The sequence below is a fragment of the Enoplosus armatus genome, chromosome 16 (assembly GCF_043641665.1).
Source record: "Enoplosus armatus isolate fEnoArm2 chromosome 16, fEnoArm2.hap1, whole genome shotgun sequence".
NCBI lineage: Eukaryota > Metazoa > Chordata > Actinopteri > Centrarchiformes > Enoplosidae > Enoplosus > Enoplosus armatus.
In genome coordinates, this window is record NC_092195.1 from 4726445 (window position 1) to 4744975 (window position 18531).

The 18531-nt window shown below is 42.2% G+C and overlaps 1 protein-coding gene across 1 annotated transcript; it reads left to right on the forward strand.

The window, feature by feature from the left end:
- Positions 1 to 2908: 2908 nt before the first annotated feature.
- On the forward strand, positions 2909 to 13834 carry LOC139299485 (homeobox-containing protein 1). The gene is given in 12 exon segments (XM_070922394.1): positions 2909 to 2990; positions 4298 to 4727; positions 5040 to 5125; positions 6424 to 6534; positions 6927 to 6977; positions 6980 to 6991; positions 7737 to 7961; positions 8964 to 9120; positions 10839 to 10921; positions 11821 to 11916; positions 12212 to 12330; positions 13573 to 13834. Coding segments are annotated over 12 exon segments (1596 nt in total). The 3' UTR covers positions 13717 to 13834.
- Positions 13835 to 18531: the final 4697 nt, after the last annotated feature.

Consider the following 18531-nt stretch of genomic DNA (forward strand, 5'->3'; position numbering starts at 1 on the left):
CAGTCGCTAGTGGAGTTGGTGATAGCAAACACCTTGATTGAACAGGCTGGAGAGAGATATCTTCATGTATATTTCATTTCCATTATATTCATTGCGTAAAAAACAACAACAGCACACAACAATTAACTGCACAATTAACCTAAATAGTGAACGTAATACCTGCAGGAAGTTTGTGTAAAATCTGTATAAGATTCTGAACAGACTATTTCCTATGGATATTGCTAAGTATCAGACGATTTTTCCTTATATTTGTAGGAACACTATTCTATGTCCGTATTATGATTCTCTTTTAATTTCACTATCATACATACAGTATGTTTTAATAGTCCAAGCAGCCTGGCTTTATAATAAATAAATAAAGATATAAACTTCTAAAATAACCCTTAAAGTAGTTTTCTTCACAGAAATTAAGTAAATGCATGTATATTATACTTTACATAGATAAATATTCTTACACCTTTAAAATCAAGAGGGCTTCACAAACCCCCATGGAGCTTTGGCGACCCCTGATGGGGGTCAAGACCACTGGCTTAGCATAAAGACTGGAAGCAGGGGGAAACAGCTTGCCTGGCGCTGTCCAAAAGTAAGAACAAATCCACCTACCACCACCCTGAAGCTCACCCGTAGAAAGATCCAGATGGGATACAGAAGATCAGTGTTTCAATACCTTCAACCTCCAGTTTGCACCCTCAGAGTGCTGGTTCTCCATGATGAACTTTTTTATATATATCGTCCAGCACTGGACACAGCCTGGCTCATCATCTCTACAATGGATGACATCTGGAAAGAAAATATATACAACCACATCAGCCATACTCAAATATCCCCTCGGGTTTGGACCACAGACCATAGCTGTGAAGCTGGACAATCAAATCTAGATATATTAGATTACTCAGCAGTTGATATTCCCTCTCTCCAGCAAACAGGCTGTCTACGAGGTACAATAAAGCAAGGATGCAACTGAAGCTTCTGTGTCAACAGCCTTGGGGAGTGGGAGGCCCAAGGTAACCTCCAGGGCCCCGAGAGCCAAATATAAGAAACGTTGCCGAGCTTTGTGGGAAAAAAAGGCTAAAAGCATCATTGTGCTGGAGATGTTGATTCTTAGTGGTTTCAGCAGTACTAACAATCCTTTAACATTAGGAGTCAGCAGCTATATAAATCATTTTGATGGTTAATGGGAAGAATATTACATTCATTTTGCTTCATCAGTGGTGATGTGGCCTACTAGCCACACAAAAGTGTGATCAAGTCCATTAAAAGACATGTCCACTGCGTTTTAGTGAAAATCCTGAGCAATCCCACAGCGTCTCATCAGGTGAAATCCTTAGCAGTGTTTATAAGTAGGTTATGGGATTTCAGAGGTGTTAGGTCCAAAAAGCAGATTGCTCGGATTTGATGGGGAGCACATCACAAACACTTTTGACTTGATTATCATTACTATTATTAATTCAATTGTCAGCATTATAATTACTATTTTGTTGTTGCTTATTCTTTTGTTGTTTCATGTAACTTCTTCTATAAATGCTTGCTGATGAGAAAGGCAGCTTGTATCTGCAGACACACGCACTTGTGTTGGGTGGTGCTGCGTCAAGGCAGACAGTTTTAGTGACAATTTCTTTTCTTTAGCCAACCAAAATAAAAGGATAACTGTTTGTCTGAGTCCCCCAAAACGCTGCGTAAGCAAGACACATGTGTAAGCATGGTTGGTATTGCAATTTCCAAAAAATTGTGATCGAATGTAACCTTTACTTTCGTTTGACTCCCCCCCCCCCCCTCTGTCATGTGGTGTTTATATTTAGCTATGGTATTTTCTGTGCGTACAGTATAACCGGAAATCATAATTATAATTCTCGCTAGCTTGACTGTGGTATCGGGTGAGGGGTCATAAATTGAGAGAGAGACTCCCCACATTTGCATGTACACTATTTCCCCACTGCATAGCTGAAAGACAATATGACCCTGCACCGTTCACCCTCTGCTCGTTAATTCACCGTCAGCTCCGGGCCGAGGAGTTACTTTCTATAGTGGGGCTGGGTGGACCGCCACTTTCTCTACAGTTTTCCCTATCTTCCCTCTCCGTCCAGCCGGCTGCTGCTATCTCTCCACAGCAACGGGAGGTAAGAGAGAGGTGCTCCGCGGTGGGACAATCTGGTGCTAGCTATCAGCTAACTTAGCTAGCTAGCGAGCTAACTTGTTAGCAACTGGCTATGTCCCAGCCCCTCGACCTTAACACACCAAATGTTTGCTTGCAGCCACATAAGACCGTGAAGGTTTCGTATATGGCAGCCCATCTGAAATACTGTCAATGTAACCTCCAAGGTGCAAGTTTTAGATAAGTTGTTTGCCAAGACGAGACAGACTGTAGTGTCTAGTTGGCCAGACTCAACAGTAATGTTTCCTATGTCCTTCAAAATAAAAGCACAATTTGTTGATTTAGTTGATTAATATAAAAGTTAGTTTCTATCCCAGCCAAACACTACAGTAGATACATGGTTTTAAGGGAAGCTTGGTCTTATCTGCTCTTAGGAAAATATAATCTGAAGCAACGAGAGGTTATTTTTAGTTTTTGTTGTATTATTATTAGAGAAACCATACAACTTTCAAAATGAGCTTTTTCGATGCCACAACATGTTTTATTTTGAAGGTTACATGGCATTACTTCCGCTTTGTGTTTGCGTACTGGCTAACTTAACACAGCAAGGAGGCAAGTGGCTATCGATGGGAGGCTGGTGCTCAGGGGAACCAACCAGAGTTGATGGTGTTAGCTTAGCCAACATAGCCTGTTAGCGAGTCATCTGTTGTTGTAGGTATGCCGGCATGCTAATAGATGCAGCTTAACCGCAACACACTGCAGCAAGTCTCCTGTCCGACTCTGTAGAGGTCCAGCCGAGCTGAACTCCGCTGAGCCATGCGACAGTGGTGTGTCCCCGCTGCGACCCCTCGCACTGAACCACTCCCGGGGCGACTGTCTGTGTCGCCCCCTCCATCAGGTAAGATTACCTCAGTGACGGGAAACGGTTTAACTTACTTTTTAAGCCAAAGCTGGCTTGCTGCTTACTTCTGAATCTTTTAGTTTTGCACAGAAAGGACCCAGATCAGTAGTGTGGTGAAATTGACTTACTGTCGCTCTGATAGGCGCCCGTCTGTCCTGTAAACACAACACTTGAAGCCGAATTCTTTGTAAAAAATCAGGCAAGTTAACGTTGTCCTGCTTATCAACAAAGATACATATGTGACAGTATTATACTTGAGGCATCTTAAAATCATCGTGTCTTTATGGTTAATTCGGCATACATCCCATTTAACAAAATCAACTTTTTGAAGATAGTTGGCTCTGCTTGTTGTAGCTCTCCACTGTATATGTTGTTGCAAGTCTTGATGTGTAAAATCATAAATCATAGTCTATGTCGAGTTGGAGAGGGGGTTCTACAGATTTATAAAACTCATAAAGTTATGTTGTCCCAGCTGCCTGTCTTTTTAAGCAAGCAAGGTCATGTCAAATTGCTAGATTGTCTAAATGAGTTTAATGTGATCTTCACACTGTAGTCTGTACAATTGATGGAGAATGTTAAGGCTAGGCTTCCTACGACCCTGCACAGGACAGGCAGGCATAGACAGGGACGAGATGGATTGATGGATATGACTAGGCTGAGTGGACCTGATGTTAGGTTATGTATGCCAGGGTGATCTTACTTTAATTCCACCCTGGACAAATGGAGCAAGGTTAGCCCCAAGTGTCTGTGCCAAGTGTTTGAAAGAGTGCCAAAATTTTGAATGACCCAAGGGTTCTACAGAGGAGAATGCAGTCTGTTTTTTCCCCCCCTAAGTTCAGTTTTATAAAACAGTACTTTGTTTACTCAAAGTTATTTGGCATTAACATGACTAAAATAAATTAGTCTGATTTGCATTTAAAGTGTTAAGATAAATAAACCCCAACAAAGGAAGTGTAATGTTTGAATTCAGCTTTGTGAGTCTTTTTTATTTGGGGTTTTCATCTATTAATAATCCTTTCATCATTTATCAGTTTGTCTGCAGGTTCTGAAAAAGTTGGTGACATGTTATCTAAATTTAAGGTCTATCAAAGGTACTGAGTAGAGATAAATATAGCAGTATATGCCTTGGTAACACTTTGTGAAGTTTATCTGGTGAGAAATCAACCCAAGCATGCAGACCTTTGGTGTATTAATAGGGCTACAGTTGGTTCATATTCACTTACAAAGTTGGTGTTGTATTTCATTCAAAATGCCAGTCTCAAATTCACTTGGATCAAACGTACACCCCCTCTTTGTGTATGCAGATGCCAGAATGGAGTGCTGCGAGGGGGAGCCACGCTACACCATCGAACAGATCGACCTCCTGCAGCGCCTCCGTCTGTCCGGCATGACCAAACCTCAGATCATCCACGCTTTGGAGTCCCTAGAGAGGCTCGACCCGGACCACCGCCCGTCGCACTGTGACTCCCACCCTGCCCCGTCCAACAACACCCCCACCACAGCCGCTCCGGCCCCGTCCTCATCTTCATCCTCCTCCTCCTCCTCGCTCTCCCTAGCCTCTGCTACCACGCAGACCTCCGGCCTGGACGGCGCTGCTCTGTCCCCCAGCAATAGCTACGAGGCCTCGCCTCCGCCCCTCTACCCTCCCAGTGTGGCAGTTCAGCGGTCATTCAGCTATGACATGATGGGAGAGGAAGAGTGGGACCTGGAGGAGAAGGTGGAGGAGTACATGAGGTGAGCAGGGACCAGATAGGATGGTGGAGCTTAGTGTTATCAGGGAGCTGGGTGAGGACGAGTTGGAAAGCAAGACCAAAAGAATGGTAGAGACAAAGAGAGACTATTATAACATCAGATAATGACAGCTACTGTCTCCAGAGGTGCAGGCTTATTCTCCAGAATTTTAGTCGAGTTAATTCAGGTCAGGTGTTTAGGGATGGCTGAAAAAAGAGGAGCACCAGTGAATAAGGTTAGTCAGAGCAAAGGCTGATGTTTTAACCACCGTGTAATAGTTCCAATGCCATGATGGGTTTTCTGTTGCTTTGACAGGAGAGACAGCAACCTGGTGAAAGAAGAGATCAAAACTTTCCTCAACAATCGCAGGATCTCTCAGGCAATCGTAGGCCAAGTTACAGGTACTCTGCTGCTTTGCCTGTGAACACAAAGTTATTACAGCTTATTAAACAGCTGCAGGGATACATGGCACTATTGGGCAGTTATGAATTCTGCTGAAATCTTTGAGAATCTCATGATTGATTTGAATTTGATTCTTCATGTCACGATTGAATTCAAACAAGATACAAGATTGATTCTTGATTGAATAAGTAGAAAAGGGGAACTATTTTCAGGATCGTACTCCATCCATTCACTTGTGTTTTTCGTATGGTAAATTGCAATATGAAACGTACCTGGCTGCCAAGCTAACTGGCTGTGATGAAGTTCACCATCTGACCGAACAGGAAAGAAGTGTGTGGGAGTATGTGACCTTATTAACATGTTACAATCTTCTGCACATATGAAATGAAAGTGTAATTTGCAGAGCACCAACACTGGCCGTGTCTAGATTCGTCTGGAGAAACAGAAGTTGGTCATTAGTCATTACAAGTTATTCAATTCAAAATGGGCCCAAAAGACAAATGTGCAAGAATCATTTTTTGTAATGTGCAAATCGATTCAGAACCATAGCCAACCATTTTGATGACTTATCAGTAGTTGAAGTCATCTTTATGCAAAAGTGCTCTGACATCCAAACATCTGCTGCTCCCACTCCTCAAATGTTTTCTCTGTTTTTATATCATTTGAAGTTGAAATTCTCTGTGTTTGGACAAAAGCAATTTCGAAATGTCATCTTGGGTTCTGGAAACGTTTTTGTTTTTTGTTTGTTTGTTTTTTTTTTTAATACATTTTGTCGCCTAAAAGATGAATTGATTAATCAAAAAAATAACTGACAGATTTGAATAACATTAATAATTAAAATGATTTGAGTTATAACACTATGTCTATGTCACATTATGCAACATATGGTACAATGTTTAGTACAACAACCCTTTTATTTAGTGAACTAGGTTAGACATGTTTTCAAGCCTGTTTGTGGACTTTTTAAAATGGGTTGTTATAATAATGTAATGCAGTAGTCAATAGGTGAGTTGGTATTGGTAAGGCAACCTACCTATTACTTGTGGCCTCCACAGCCAAGGCTCCACTTCTAAGCATCAGTACACTTTTTTCCCGCCCCCTCCTCACGAAAAAATGTTGCACCAAATCACATGTCTTTGATTAAAGTATTGATACTGGGGTGGCTTCATTAGCCTAACAGGAGTATTTCAGAGCTGGCCCACAGCCGATCTCAACAGTGCAGATGCTGCCGGTGCACCATGAAATGAATCAATGTCTTTCATGTGTTAAGATAACACGTCTTGCCTCCGGCACACAGGCATCAGCCAGAGTTACATCTCCCAGTGGTTGCTGCAGCAAGGCCTGGAGATGAGCGACTCCAAGCGCAGAGCTTTCTACCGCTGGTACCTGCTGGAGAGAAATAACCCAGGTGAGACGCGGGGGGGGGTTGACGTTTGTAGGGGTCAGACCGGAAGCACAGGGGCTATGTTTCAGATACAGTGTGGGATTTGCCTATTACAGAGGAGAGGATCATTACAGGGGTGATGGATGTTCGGTACAGGAAGACTAATTATGAGAAAGTGCAGATCAGCTACTCAAGGATGAATGTCAGGTTAATGATAATAGATAATAGATAAGATAATGTACGAAGGAGGGCTTGTAGAAAAGAGATAATAATTTTTGTGTTATGTGAATGAGACTCATCGCTTGCTAAACCCCCCCCTCCCCCCCTCCATCTGTTCTCCTCTTTACCTCCATCCTCCTGCATGGTAAACTCACAAACCTCTAATTCCTCACACTAACTCCGCGCCGGTCCTCGAGGGCTGCGAGGTCAGGGAAGGACACGAGACAAATCTATAATTTCAGAGGAAAGACAAATGATAAAGGTAGTCCTGTCACAGGAGATGCTAATCAATAATATTAAGGCTTCTGGTTTGGAAATGAAACTTTAGTGGGTGAGTGCGGTTTGTCTGTACAGGCTAGAGTAACAGCTTGGGTTGGTGCTGACCTCTCCATGTCCTAGGATACAGATACTGGTATGGTTTTAAACAGCTGCACCATACCAAACGAGTAACCGCTAAAGTCGCTCGGAGCTTTCATTGGTTGGTGTCACATCATTACATTATCAGTTATATGAAATAAACAAAGCAGTCGATGGACCATGTGCTGACCTTGCTGTCTCCCTTCATTTTGATCCTTTATTTTTTTCCCCCCTACCCACCCAAGCTTTGCCTTAGCCCCTCTGTAGTTCTCAGCCCTGATGCTGAAGGTACTCTGGTGCTGGTTTTCATTCCTACATGGCTAACAAACAGGTTATTAACAGTGATACTAACAAGAACTAATCTTCTCAGTGGCCACAATGCTTTGCTTCTGATATAGGCTCCTATTGACCTGCCCATCGTGAGTCTAAAAAGTAGCAGTGTTGTCAGTCAAATTGACTTTTAATTGGCACTGGAATACATTATAAAGCAGTCATTTGTTTTTAAATTTATTATGACTGAAAACTGCCAGGCATGTCTACAGGAGTGTGTCAGTTAACTCTCAATTTCCAATCACATTAGCCAAAACTGGTGTTTATAATGGAATCCCTGGCTGTGGCCTGCCTGACCATTGGTTTTGTCCCGACTGAAGGGCTGAGGTGGAGTGAAAGCCAGCACAGCGTGAGTCCCATGCCCAGGGCCAGGGGAGGGGACAGAGACGGGACGGTAGCAGGGGCAAGTGGCAGCCTCCCCAACATCCTCCCCAACCCCAACACCAACCTCAACCCCAACCCAGTGTGGAGCAGGCAGAGAGAGCTGCTGATGCACTTGCTGCCGTGGTACACTGCTGCTGCTGCAGCCGCCCAGGCCCAGCCAGGTAACCGCGCCCTCCCTGCCCCCCCCCCCCCCCCCCCTCCCGGCTTCAGCAGCTCGCCACAGGAGACGCCTGCACATCAGCTGACCAGCACGCCATTTACCCCACAGCTACTTGGGATTTTAAAAGTCTTTTCTACATTTAATTTAGAAAAGCAAAAAAAATGTGTTCTTGCCTGCTGTAGGCAGCAATGTGTGGTATAAAATGTTTTTGTATCCAGATGCGCGCCGTCAGATGTTATACACGTATCAACTAAAAGTAAGATTGTGTGTGCAGGAAGCTGTTTAATCCTTTTTTCTGTGGAGTTTCAGTCAGCACCATCACACCTGTAGCAAACACTACTCCTGTGGCAAAAACCTAAATGATCTTAAATGAACTCATCATTAGGAATTAGCCTTACTGCTGGGAAGTAATGAAATAAATGTGATACTATAATAAATCACTGTAGGCCATCATACCGTTCCTGCTGGTTTTCCGTCACACTTTCATGCTTTGCACGGTATGACTGAAACAGGTAATAAATTAGTGTTAGTTACACTGTAGAGTCAAGATGGATCTTAAAATTTCCACCTCCCTGGCAGGTGTAAGTTAGTCCATATTAACTGTTACCATGGCGATGTTAGAAGAGCCAGGGGAACATTTTCTCTGATATTTACACCAGGAGCACATTTACTGTGACTGCAACCATTTACATTTAGGATGAAACAGACATGAACGCTTTGCATTGTGTCGCACAGCGACCGTCACTTTAAATAGACAATGATGCAACTGTGATCTAATGCTGCATTCACTGGACAGAGGAATTGCTGCTGGCAGCAGGTGGATGCTTCTAACTGGTTAATGTTCAGTTGTTTTGCAGTCTTTTGTTTTTATTATTAATGTCCGTATTTCTGTGTGACTCTGTTGTTCAGCTGGTGCGACAGGCAGCTGGAGTCTAAACCCATCACTGTCTTCGTTTACATAATCTCGCAACAGTTAACTTGCTGCATGTGCTCTCTCCTTCAGGGGCCACCTTATCGATGCGGTCTTTGGTGAAGGAGGAGCCTGACTGGAGGACAGGGATCATGGCTGGCGACAGAGCAGGGATGGTGGGCGCGCCTCTGAGGCTGCGCAGAGGAAGCAGGTTCACCTGGAGGAAGGAGTGCCAATCCATCATGGAGAGGTGAGCGAGTGTTAGTGCTACATAGAGAGCAGAAGTGAAACCGGAACTTCCTGGATCTGTTCCCGAAGTAGGAAAAGCTCAGTATGTCGCGTGGCCCGCTTCATGTTTAGATGAGGACGGTACTTTTTCTCCTGCATCTAATATCGCTGCTTATTCAATATATATGTTTTTAGCGGCCTTTAACAAAAAACATTTCCCACAAGCCCTAGATGTCACGACTCGACAGAAGAGGCGAGTCCACGAGCGAGTGGAGGGGTAGCTCAGACGTGTCTGTAATAACTGCAGCACAGAGAGGACTGAACGCTGTAGCCGACGTACTGAAAATACAAATACACAAATCATTTGTTTTCTTCCACCCACGGTCTGAAACCCAGAGATATTCAGCTTACAATCACGTAAAATAAAGAAAAGCCGCAAATCCTCACAATTTTAGACTATTTAAACACGTGAATGTTTGGCCTTTTTGCTTGAAACATTGCTTAAATGCTTCAACGGTTGATGAACCGTTTTCGTTTTGTGAATGAATTGCCATGACAAGATGGATACTGTTTCGTTTACGTTTCAGTGTTTGGTTTGCTGTAAAAGGCAAACTCCAATGTCTCACTTACACTGACTTTGTGTTTTGCATTGAGCTATAAAAAAAAAAAAAGCTGATCAAGAGCAGCTGAGGTCTGCAGGGAACGTCTCTGTGTTGGCGGGCTTCAGATGAGTTGAACATGTTCACATATGATAGGAATGCAGCATCACTTGAGGTAACTGTAAATATTAACAACCTTCCCAGGGTGAAATGTCCTTTCTGTGACTTCCTGCTTTTAGTGCGGCGCATTACCATCTCATTCATTATGCCGTGTATTATGTCTCTGATTCTCTGTAACATATTTGTCCCAGACAGTCCTCTCAGTAACTCAGAAAGATGCAGAGAAAGAGGAGTAGGCAATCCTCCACAGACCTGCCCGCTGTGTACAATTGATTTGTCTATTACATGGTTGCTGTAAGTATAGGGTGCAGTCTGGGCACTCTCAGTAATAAGACCACACAGGCCCTCTGACAACACTCACCAGCAGTGCCCCCAGATTACGCAATTCTACTGCAGTGCTGATCCTTATGAGCTAGTTTAGACCCAAGGACGGTACAGCAGAGGTGAAGATGATGTGGAGTGTGGAGTGTGGAGTGTGTGTGTGTGTGTGTGTGTGTGTGTGTGTGTGTGTGTGTGTGTGTGTGAGACAGGATAGGGCAACTCGGAGGAAGAGAGGGCTGGAAGAAATTGATCCCTGTGTGTTTTGTAATGCTAGATAATGATTCTTTTTCAGCCTCGGAGGGATGTAACGAAGCGAGACATGAGTGAGAGAGGACGGAGGGGAAAAAATGGTTACTTTGATCTTTACCTGGATATATAAATTTCAGTTTTTACCGGAGAATCTTCATATTTATAGGCCTAGGAAGGGATTTAAGCATGCAATGCTTGAATTGCAGAAATTAATCCACTTAATGCATCCATTAATCTATTCCTTTACAGTGAGGACCTGCTGACGCTGTTCCACTGTATAAACACTGTCCTTCCTCTCCTCCGGTTCAATACAAAGACTAACAGTTGATGAGGTGTAAAATGAGGGCGTAACTAGCACCGCTCAGACTGGTGCCATCTCCTCATTAATGTGTAGCCTGTGATGCAATATGATTTAAGTGTTTCCAATGCTGTGGATGTTTGCCTCTTACAGTTTCTTCGTGGAGAACCAGTACCCAGATGAAGCCAAGCGAGAGGAGATCGCCAACGCCTGCAACTCTGTCATTCAGAAACCAGGTACCAAGAGGCTGTTTGTAAACTGTGCCCAAGCTGGTTTGAATAGCTGCCACCCCTCCTGTTCAAAATGGCATTCCGCGTACTTGATTTGAATTTGTTCCGAAAAGATTAGTCCATTGACAGGTAATTCATTAATGGCTATTTTAATAACTGATCATTCATTAATCACAGATACAGTAAAAAAAATACTAAATATTTGTTGTTTCCAGCTTCTTAAATGTGAAGATTTGCTACTTTTTCTTTGCTTCACATCATTGTAAATGGTTGACCGCTTTAGACCATTTTCTTTAGTAAATGAATGCTATTTTATTACAAAATAGATTTTCTTTCACATATTTAGTGTGAAGCACATTGAAACAAATGCAGTATATACATTTAAATGTGTTTCTCTGTCAAGCACAGAATTCTATGGTCAGTACAGATGAATTAACACGAAGATAAATTTACACATGATAAATACGCTTTGCATTCATTTTGATGTAAACACTTAAGCGGGGTGATAATTTTTGTTGAGCAGAGCTACTCCTCGATGAAACTAATTGTGTACATACAGTACTTTTGCATATCCCTTTTTTAAGTAGAGTTATTATTGATTTAATGTAACTTGAAACTTTTTATAAACATCAAACAAGTTTCAAATTGTGCAAAAAATTAGATTTAAAGTGTAAATGAATTCACATACAGAAGTCAAAACACAAGATTCACTAGCATCCGTTTTTAGGAGTTTCATTTGCTGGAAATGTTACAACTGAAGTATGGAAACCATCTCTTTGTGACTGGTTTATTTGACCCTTTAAAACCGCACCAGGTTTGTCTCTGTGAGATTCAAGTTACTTACATTAACTTCATGACCAGTGCGGTCCCACTGAGATGCGGGTGTTGTGCATTTCATCCCGCAGGCTGTAAGCTATCCGAGTTTGAGCGCGTGACGGCATTGAAGGTGTACAACTGGTTTGCCAACCGTCGGAAGGAGATGAAGAGGAGAGCGAATATCGGTGAGGACCTGATAGCTTGCACATTGTCACTGTTCATGTATCTTCAACTTTTCATTAGCTTAGAAAAAAAGCTGTGTGACCCGTAACACCCCATGGGCTTTTTGAATAGTGTACTGAGCAGTACTCCTTCACCTAATCGCCAAAAGGTGGAGATGCATGTCTTTTTTTGTGGACAACGTGTAGAATCGCAGGAGGAGGCTTTTGGCCATGTTTTTCCTCCATTAGTGGAAAACGTACATTTTATATTTCCAGTGTTTCCGTCTCTCACCTCCGCTGTCCTGTCTGACACAACTAGAAGCTGCTATTTTGGAAAGCCATGGAATTGAGGTGCCAAGTCCGAGCTGCCACTCAAATGGAGAGGAGGGAGAGATGCAAGAGTTTGCAGATCAGGTGAATCATCGATTCTCAGAGCAAGTAAGTCGACTCGGTGCTGCTTAACCAGCTGCTTTAGAAGACAGAAAAAAAAACAGACAACTTGTTGTAGCACTCGTTAGGTGTGATAATTGTAGTTTTAGCACTTATAATCACTAGGAAGCTGTAGTATCTCAAAAAAAAAAAACGGTGACCTTCAAATTTGTCCAAATATGTACATGAGGAAGTACAGGTGTAACAATGGAGGCTCAGTTCTATTTTGGTGTGCCAATAAGCCATGCCAGTGGGACAGCATGGACAATACCAGGGCCCTGGTACCCATAAATAGAATGCAGCCCTGTGAATGTTATCAGTTATGCCTGTGTGTGATAGGCCGGGGGTTTCTGCCACGAGAAAGGTCTATTAGCTGCCACAACACTAGGTGTTCTTCAGTGTGTCTCTGTCGACAGTCAGCTGAAGGTGTCCGTGTTGTCACTGGCATCGTGACGTGTTGTGTGTTGTGTCAGAGTTAGGTGATCATACGGAGCCAGTTTGCTACACAGGCTACAAATTGAGAAAAGACAGGGAGTCTCCAGGGCAGCAGCAGAAACATGAGCCGTCTGCTGGCTGGTCACAGCAGGCAGGGAGGACATTACCACAGTGTGTAAAGCCTCACACGCAGCCTCACTAGCCTTAAAGGAAAATCCCAGTTTATTTCCACCTGCTGTATAAATGTGGCCACTGTGACTCTATGGGTAACTTTGCACTACTCTACTGCTACTCTCTACTTTGTAGAGATTTGGGGAAACGAAGATGCACAACACCTCCTACAGCTTTCCAAATAAGCCAGATTTTTAAAGTAAACACAGAGAGTAGCCCTTGTAATCCAGACGGACTTAATCACCCTGCATATTCATCCACGCACGTTGGTTTGTTTACATGTGTGAGGCTGACTTACGCTGCTGTTATACAAAGTGGAATGACTAAAACACTGCATATTAGCTTTCCTTAGAGGGCCGCTGATCTCTGAAACGGAGCTGGCAAACGCAAAGTTTGCACGACCCATAGAGCCACAATAACTACATTTATGGGAAATATGGCAGGTTGGAATAAACCAGAATTTTTCTTTAACAGGCTGATGTGTCCAAAAGCAAAGCTGCTAGTGGGGACAATCAGGACTGATGAACCCAAGCTGCTATACAGGCAAGGAAGGGCCCCCTTTATACCAGCCAGGAGAGGATCTCATCAACTGGATACAGAGAGTGAATCCAAATGTTTCGCTCATACATCCATACTTCTCCACAGGAAGAGACATCCCTCAGGATCGTTGACCAACCAGACCCCTCCTCTTTGGCTACTACGGAGGTTGCAGCCCTGCCCAGCCCCACCCCTCAGGTCCTGGATCCGAAAGAGGAGGATTCAAAAAGGGAGACTGTGGACGAAGAGTGACCAAAGCTTGGCGGAGTTTGGATCATCATATTTGAATTTTAATCCGATGAAATAGGAAAAGATTAAGTGTCTCCTCCTCCACCCATGTAGGGCCTTTGGGGCCTATGGCACCCAAAAATCAAAGGGAGAAGGGTGCTGAAGCTCGCTGAGGTGCCTCTGATGGTAAGGAGGCCACTGTATTTATCAACAGTAATCCTGCTTATATTAACAGCAATATACAGTATATATCTATATATATATCAATATATAGTGCATTCCAAGATGGTATTAAAAAGCCTAAATTCCTTAGAGGGAGAATTATGTAAAGGATACCTCGCCCATTTTAAGCTAAGCCTCTTTTTCTTTGCTTCATGCCTTCTCTTAGCCTTTTCAAGGAGTGCTTGTTTGATGGACTGTGCTGAGCCTGCAGGTCAGGTGTGTTTGGGTGTGGGGATAAAGTATGCTATACAGGATCTAGTGGGGATACTCTCCCTCTGCTCGCCTGAATGTCTTTGACTCCATCTGGTTCGTAAGACTCTAACCTCAATCAGTCGATTGATTTAATCAGTCGATCAATCAACGAGTGCTGTTGCTATCAAATCTGTAAAGCCCTGAGGGACAACTGGAATCTCAGGTAATCCCAAAAGAAAATGGTGGATAAAGACAGTGAAGAGTTGTCTTAACATACGCTTTGTTTTCTTCAACTTGATTTTTATCTTTAACTGTGTTTAACCAAAACAGGATGTGTTATTTATACCTTTTTATATTAGCAAAACAAGCCTAGGACAATATATCATAGTGTCTCTTTGTCATCCGTCTTCTTTGTTATACTGAATGCTGCTGTTTGATCATTTTTGTAGTCTATCCTCATTTCAGAGTCTGTCTCAACTCTCAACTCAGCCAGTGAAGCTAGACCAGTTACACAAGTCTACTCAGATTTAGTTTTTTATTTTATTTTTATTTTATTTTCTTCGTTTGAAAGAACGCTAAAACCAATGTGATCAAAAATCATAACGCGTCGGCCGACATGCTACAAGCACCTTCTCTCCTATTGGAATAAGCTAAAGCTTAAGCTCATCTAAGTTTGTATGACTGCGAAGCTGCACTTCAAAGTGGATCTCACTATAATTGAAAGACTGTACCTGCGTTTGGGCCTAGACATGTACATAACCCAGAGGATATACACCTCTATGAGTGCTTTCCTTCAAATTCAAGTAGCACTATATAGAAACTGTTATTTGTCAAACTTGAAATATGAATAGCTGACTTAAACTCTGCTTTACTTAGTCCCCCCCCCCCCCCTATATTTACTGGCCCACGGCCTTGGGAGTTGCTCCCTAAATGTCCATGAAATGGACAAAGACGCTTGTTCTCAAACTGGCCCCCAACGGGGCGCTACCATGTTACCTCCTAATGCCAAAGCTATGCCAAGGTAGAGATGAGCTGCGGAGTAAACTGTGCTCACAGGAACAGGATACGACACAGTCACGACACTATAGATATACAGTACATAGATGTTTATTTGCTCAGTACAACACTAGCCAACTCTAGCTTACCTCAGAATAACTCTGTGTCATGAATGTGTTACAGGCTAACTGTCATAAAAGTTGACAGCGGCCATTACTGTGACTGTTTATGATATGGACAGTGTTATGTAGCATTTATGACGGTGGGGGTTTGCCCTGTATTGTTAATGTATACTCACCTCAAGACAGTTCTCTCGTCCGGCTTTGGACAAGAACCCCAAAGCTGCACGCTGTTTCTGATTATTACGCTCTGCTTTTATCTGACAACGAGAAAACAGTAATAACAATAATAAAATTGTAAACAACGGCCGTGGCATGTCTGGATTTATTCGGAGGGGTTTAAGGTTTGGGATAGGAAGCATTCAGCTGGCGTCGAGGTGATGAAACAAGTTGGTGTCTCCCTGTCAGCCCATGCCAGAGAAGTGAGTTATTCTATTAATAAATGATCAGTAATATGTTAATACGTATCAATATTTCATTTAATGCTAGAGCAAAAGATTGTGTAGTGGAAGCTTCAGTGTTTTCTGACGTATTCAGGAATATATAGTGCCAGTGTTGTGTGGTGGTTATCTGGCAGAGCAGAAGCTCCGGGTCACTGAAGATGATGTCTGATAACAGAACGAGAAGGTAAGTCTGGGCAGCTAATGTTATATACCTCTAAACTTCCTGTTCTACGTATATTGACTAAAGTACTCAGCAGAAAAAACATATAAAACCTGAACTATATTGGACATTAATCACTGTATCAGCTTAAAGGGAACATTTGATGTGCTGTACATGAAAGGATGTCTTATTTAAATATATGCCCCCCCCCCCCCCCCCCTAAATTTATCTCTGTAATAATATAACTACAAGATCAAGTTGAACTCCTCTGTGCATGTGACAAATTCAATCAAACTTTACTGGTGTTACTGCATTTCTACAAAGTGGTAGAAGCTTAATTCTTACCACAAGATGGCAGCATTGTCACTCATGTATGAATCAGAGAAATGTGGCTGCAAAGGAAAGAAGAAAAGTGGTGCAGCCTGACAAAATCTCCTCCGTCATGATGGGAGGCCACGGCCTCAGCTTGTTTGAAACAGGGCTGAGTCACATTTCAGCATGTGCGCACACACCGCTGGGACATTCAGGCTGAATGTTAAAGGGATGCTGGAGAGGCAGCATCAAAGGTGTGGGGGTGAAGGTCATGACGGAATGACGAGCAAATACATGGAATAATGTGAAATGTGACTAAAAATGAATATCACACTTCAGGAAATGACAAGCCCGGCATCTTCCCTGGTTTTTGTGGTGTTGCAGGCTGAATTGAAAATAGATGCACCTTTTTAATGACACCTTTTTTTTTTTTTCATGTCGTTACAAGTTGCTGCCACTGAAAAGTAACTTCATGAGCTGTGTCAGTGTGACTTCCACCACCAGGCATAACAGTTTATATCATGCTGCTGTTGTGCACAGTGTTGCACATCAACATTTTATTGCTGGTGATGAAGTGTCATTACCTTCCCCTTGACAACACTAAACACCTTTTTTTGTCCTTTTCGTTTACATCTTCCCAGATATATCTATATCTATAGATATATATATATATATAGAGAGAGAGAGAGATAGAGATATAGATATATATCGTGTATGAATTCAAGATGCAGTTCTTTGGACTTCATGGTAATGTTAATTATAACAGTGATTATAAAGCATTATAAGGTGATAATAATGTACTACAACTATGGGAATTATAATACACATACAAAATCATAAAATGCTTTATAATGTGTTATGATTATTTATTGATTATGATGATATTATGATTCTTATTTATCTCTTAAAGGTGCACTCCAGTGCTCTAAACTTTTGGTGTATATTCAGACTGTAACTAGTGGCAGGAGATGAGCTACATCGTGGTGCATAAAAAAGATCATCAGATATATTTAAATAGTAATTCAGACTACACGCCCTCCCAAACTTCAGGCTTCATTGGCTTCAGGCCATTTTAATCATTTATCAGAACTTCAATTGGATTTTACAATGATTTCTCTGGTGTGTTTGTTTGAGAGAAATATGACACATTTAAAAATCTGATAGACTTTTATATCAGCTGCTTGGTGAAAATGTTTGTGTGAGACCTGTAGATGTATCGTGTCCAAATCCAAGTGCAAAGTGAGGAAGTGGAAAGGTCTGCCGACCTTACACGACCTCGGTCGTGCGTCAGCATTCTGTTTCCATGGCTTTTACAGACGCACGCGCATGTGTGTGTGTGCTCTATTGATGATATAAATTGTTCGATTTTTCTTTCTAGGCCTGCAGTTGTTGTTTTTTTTCATGTGGCTCTGTGATGTGTATGATTTCCCATTGCCTCAAAGGTCACAATGCAATGCCTATAATGTATTATGAGCACATTCATAAGACATTATAATGCATTTATAAAACTCTCACAACAGTGTTTGAAAGAAGAATCTGAGTCCTGGGTTACACAGCACATTACAGCCGCCATAACTTTAGCCAGTTGTAAAGACATGTAGAGAACTGCTCTAACGTATAAAAAAAAGACATTATAAAAGTTTCTGAAATGCATTGTAAACATCAATAACACGCTATTGCTTGACTTTGTGTGTGAAGTTGCTGAAAGCGTCCTGAAATAATGGAGGAACTGAAGTGAGTAAAAGGTTCAGTCCTAATAGTTACTGACAAGATGACTCCTGTGTAAAAGTGTAAAGAAAACAGACCATGTGAGCGAGTATTTTTACTTTTAAGTGTGAGTATGTGTTCAGAGTGTGAATAGTCGAAGAAGAAGAGCTATATTCCAACAAATCCTACGTGTTCTGCGTTTAATGATATAATGAATATATTCAAAGTTGGTCCGCATCAGTCAGTTTCATTTATTGTGAGCTAATGCAACAGGAAATGAAGACATTAATTAATCAAAAAGCATTCACAAACAGCCAGAAATAGCGTAACGTTTTTTGGGGAAATTGCAATGTTATACATTGTTCAAAATGCAAGTGGTCAAGATGCAAAATCATCCACAGAATCCATGGATACAAGAGTTTTGCTTCTAGCTCGTGTGGTTCAGAATTTATTCGCAAAAAACATGAAAGTAGTTGTTATAGCACCATAATGAGGTCAGTTTATGAATTTCTGACTGATGTAATGTAATGACAACATGATGAAATTTGCCCCAAATCTCCCAGAAAGCTGTTGTGTGCTGAAAGTTTGGCCTTGAGGCTGAAGTCTGGAGATACTCCAAATGTTTTCAATCCATTCATTAAATGAGCATATCAGTGCATGTGTGTGTGTGTGTGTATGCAGAGGTGGG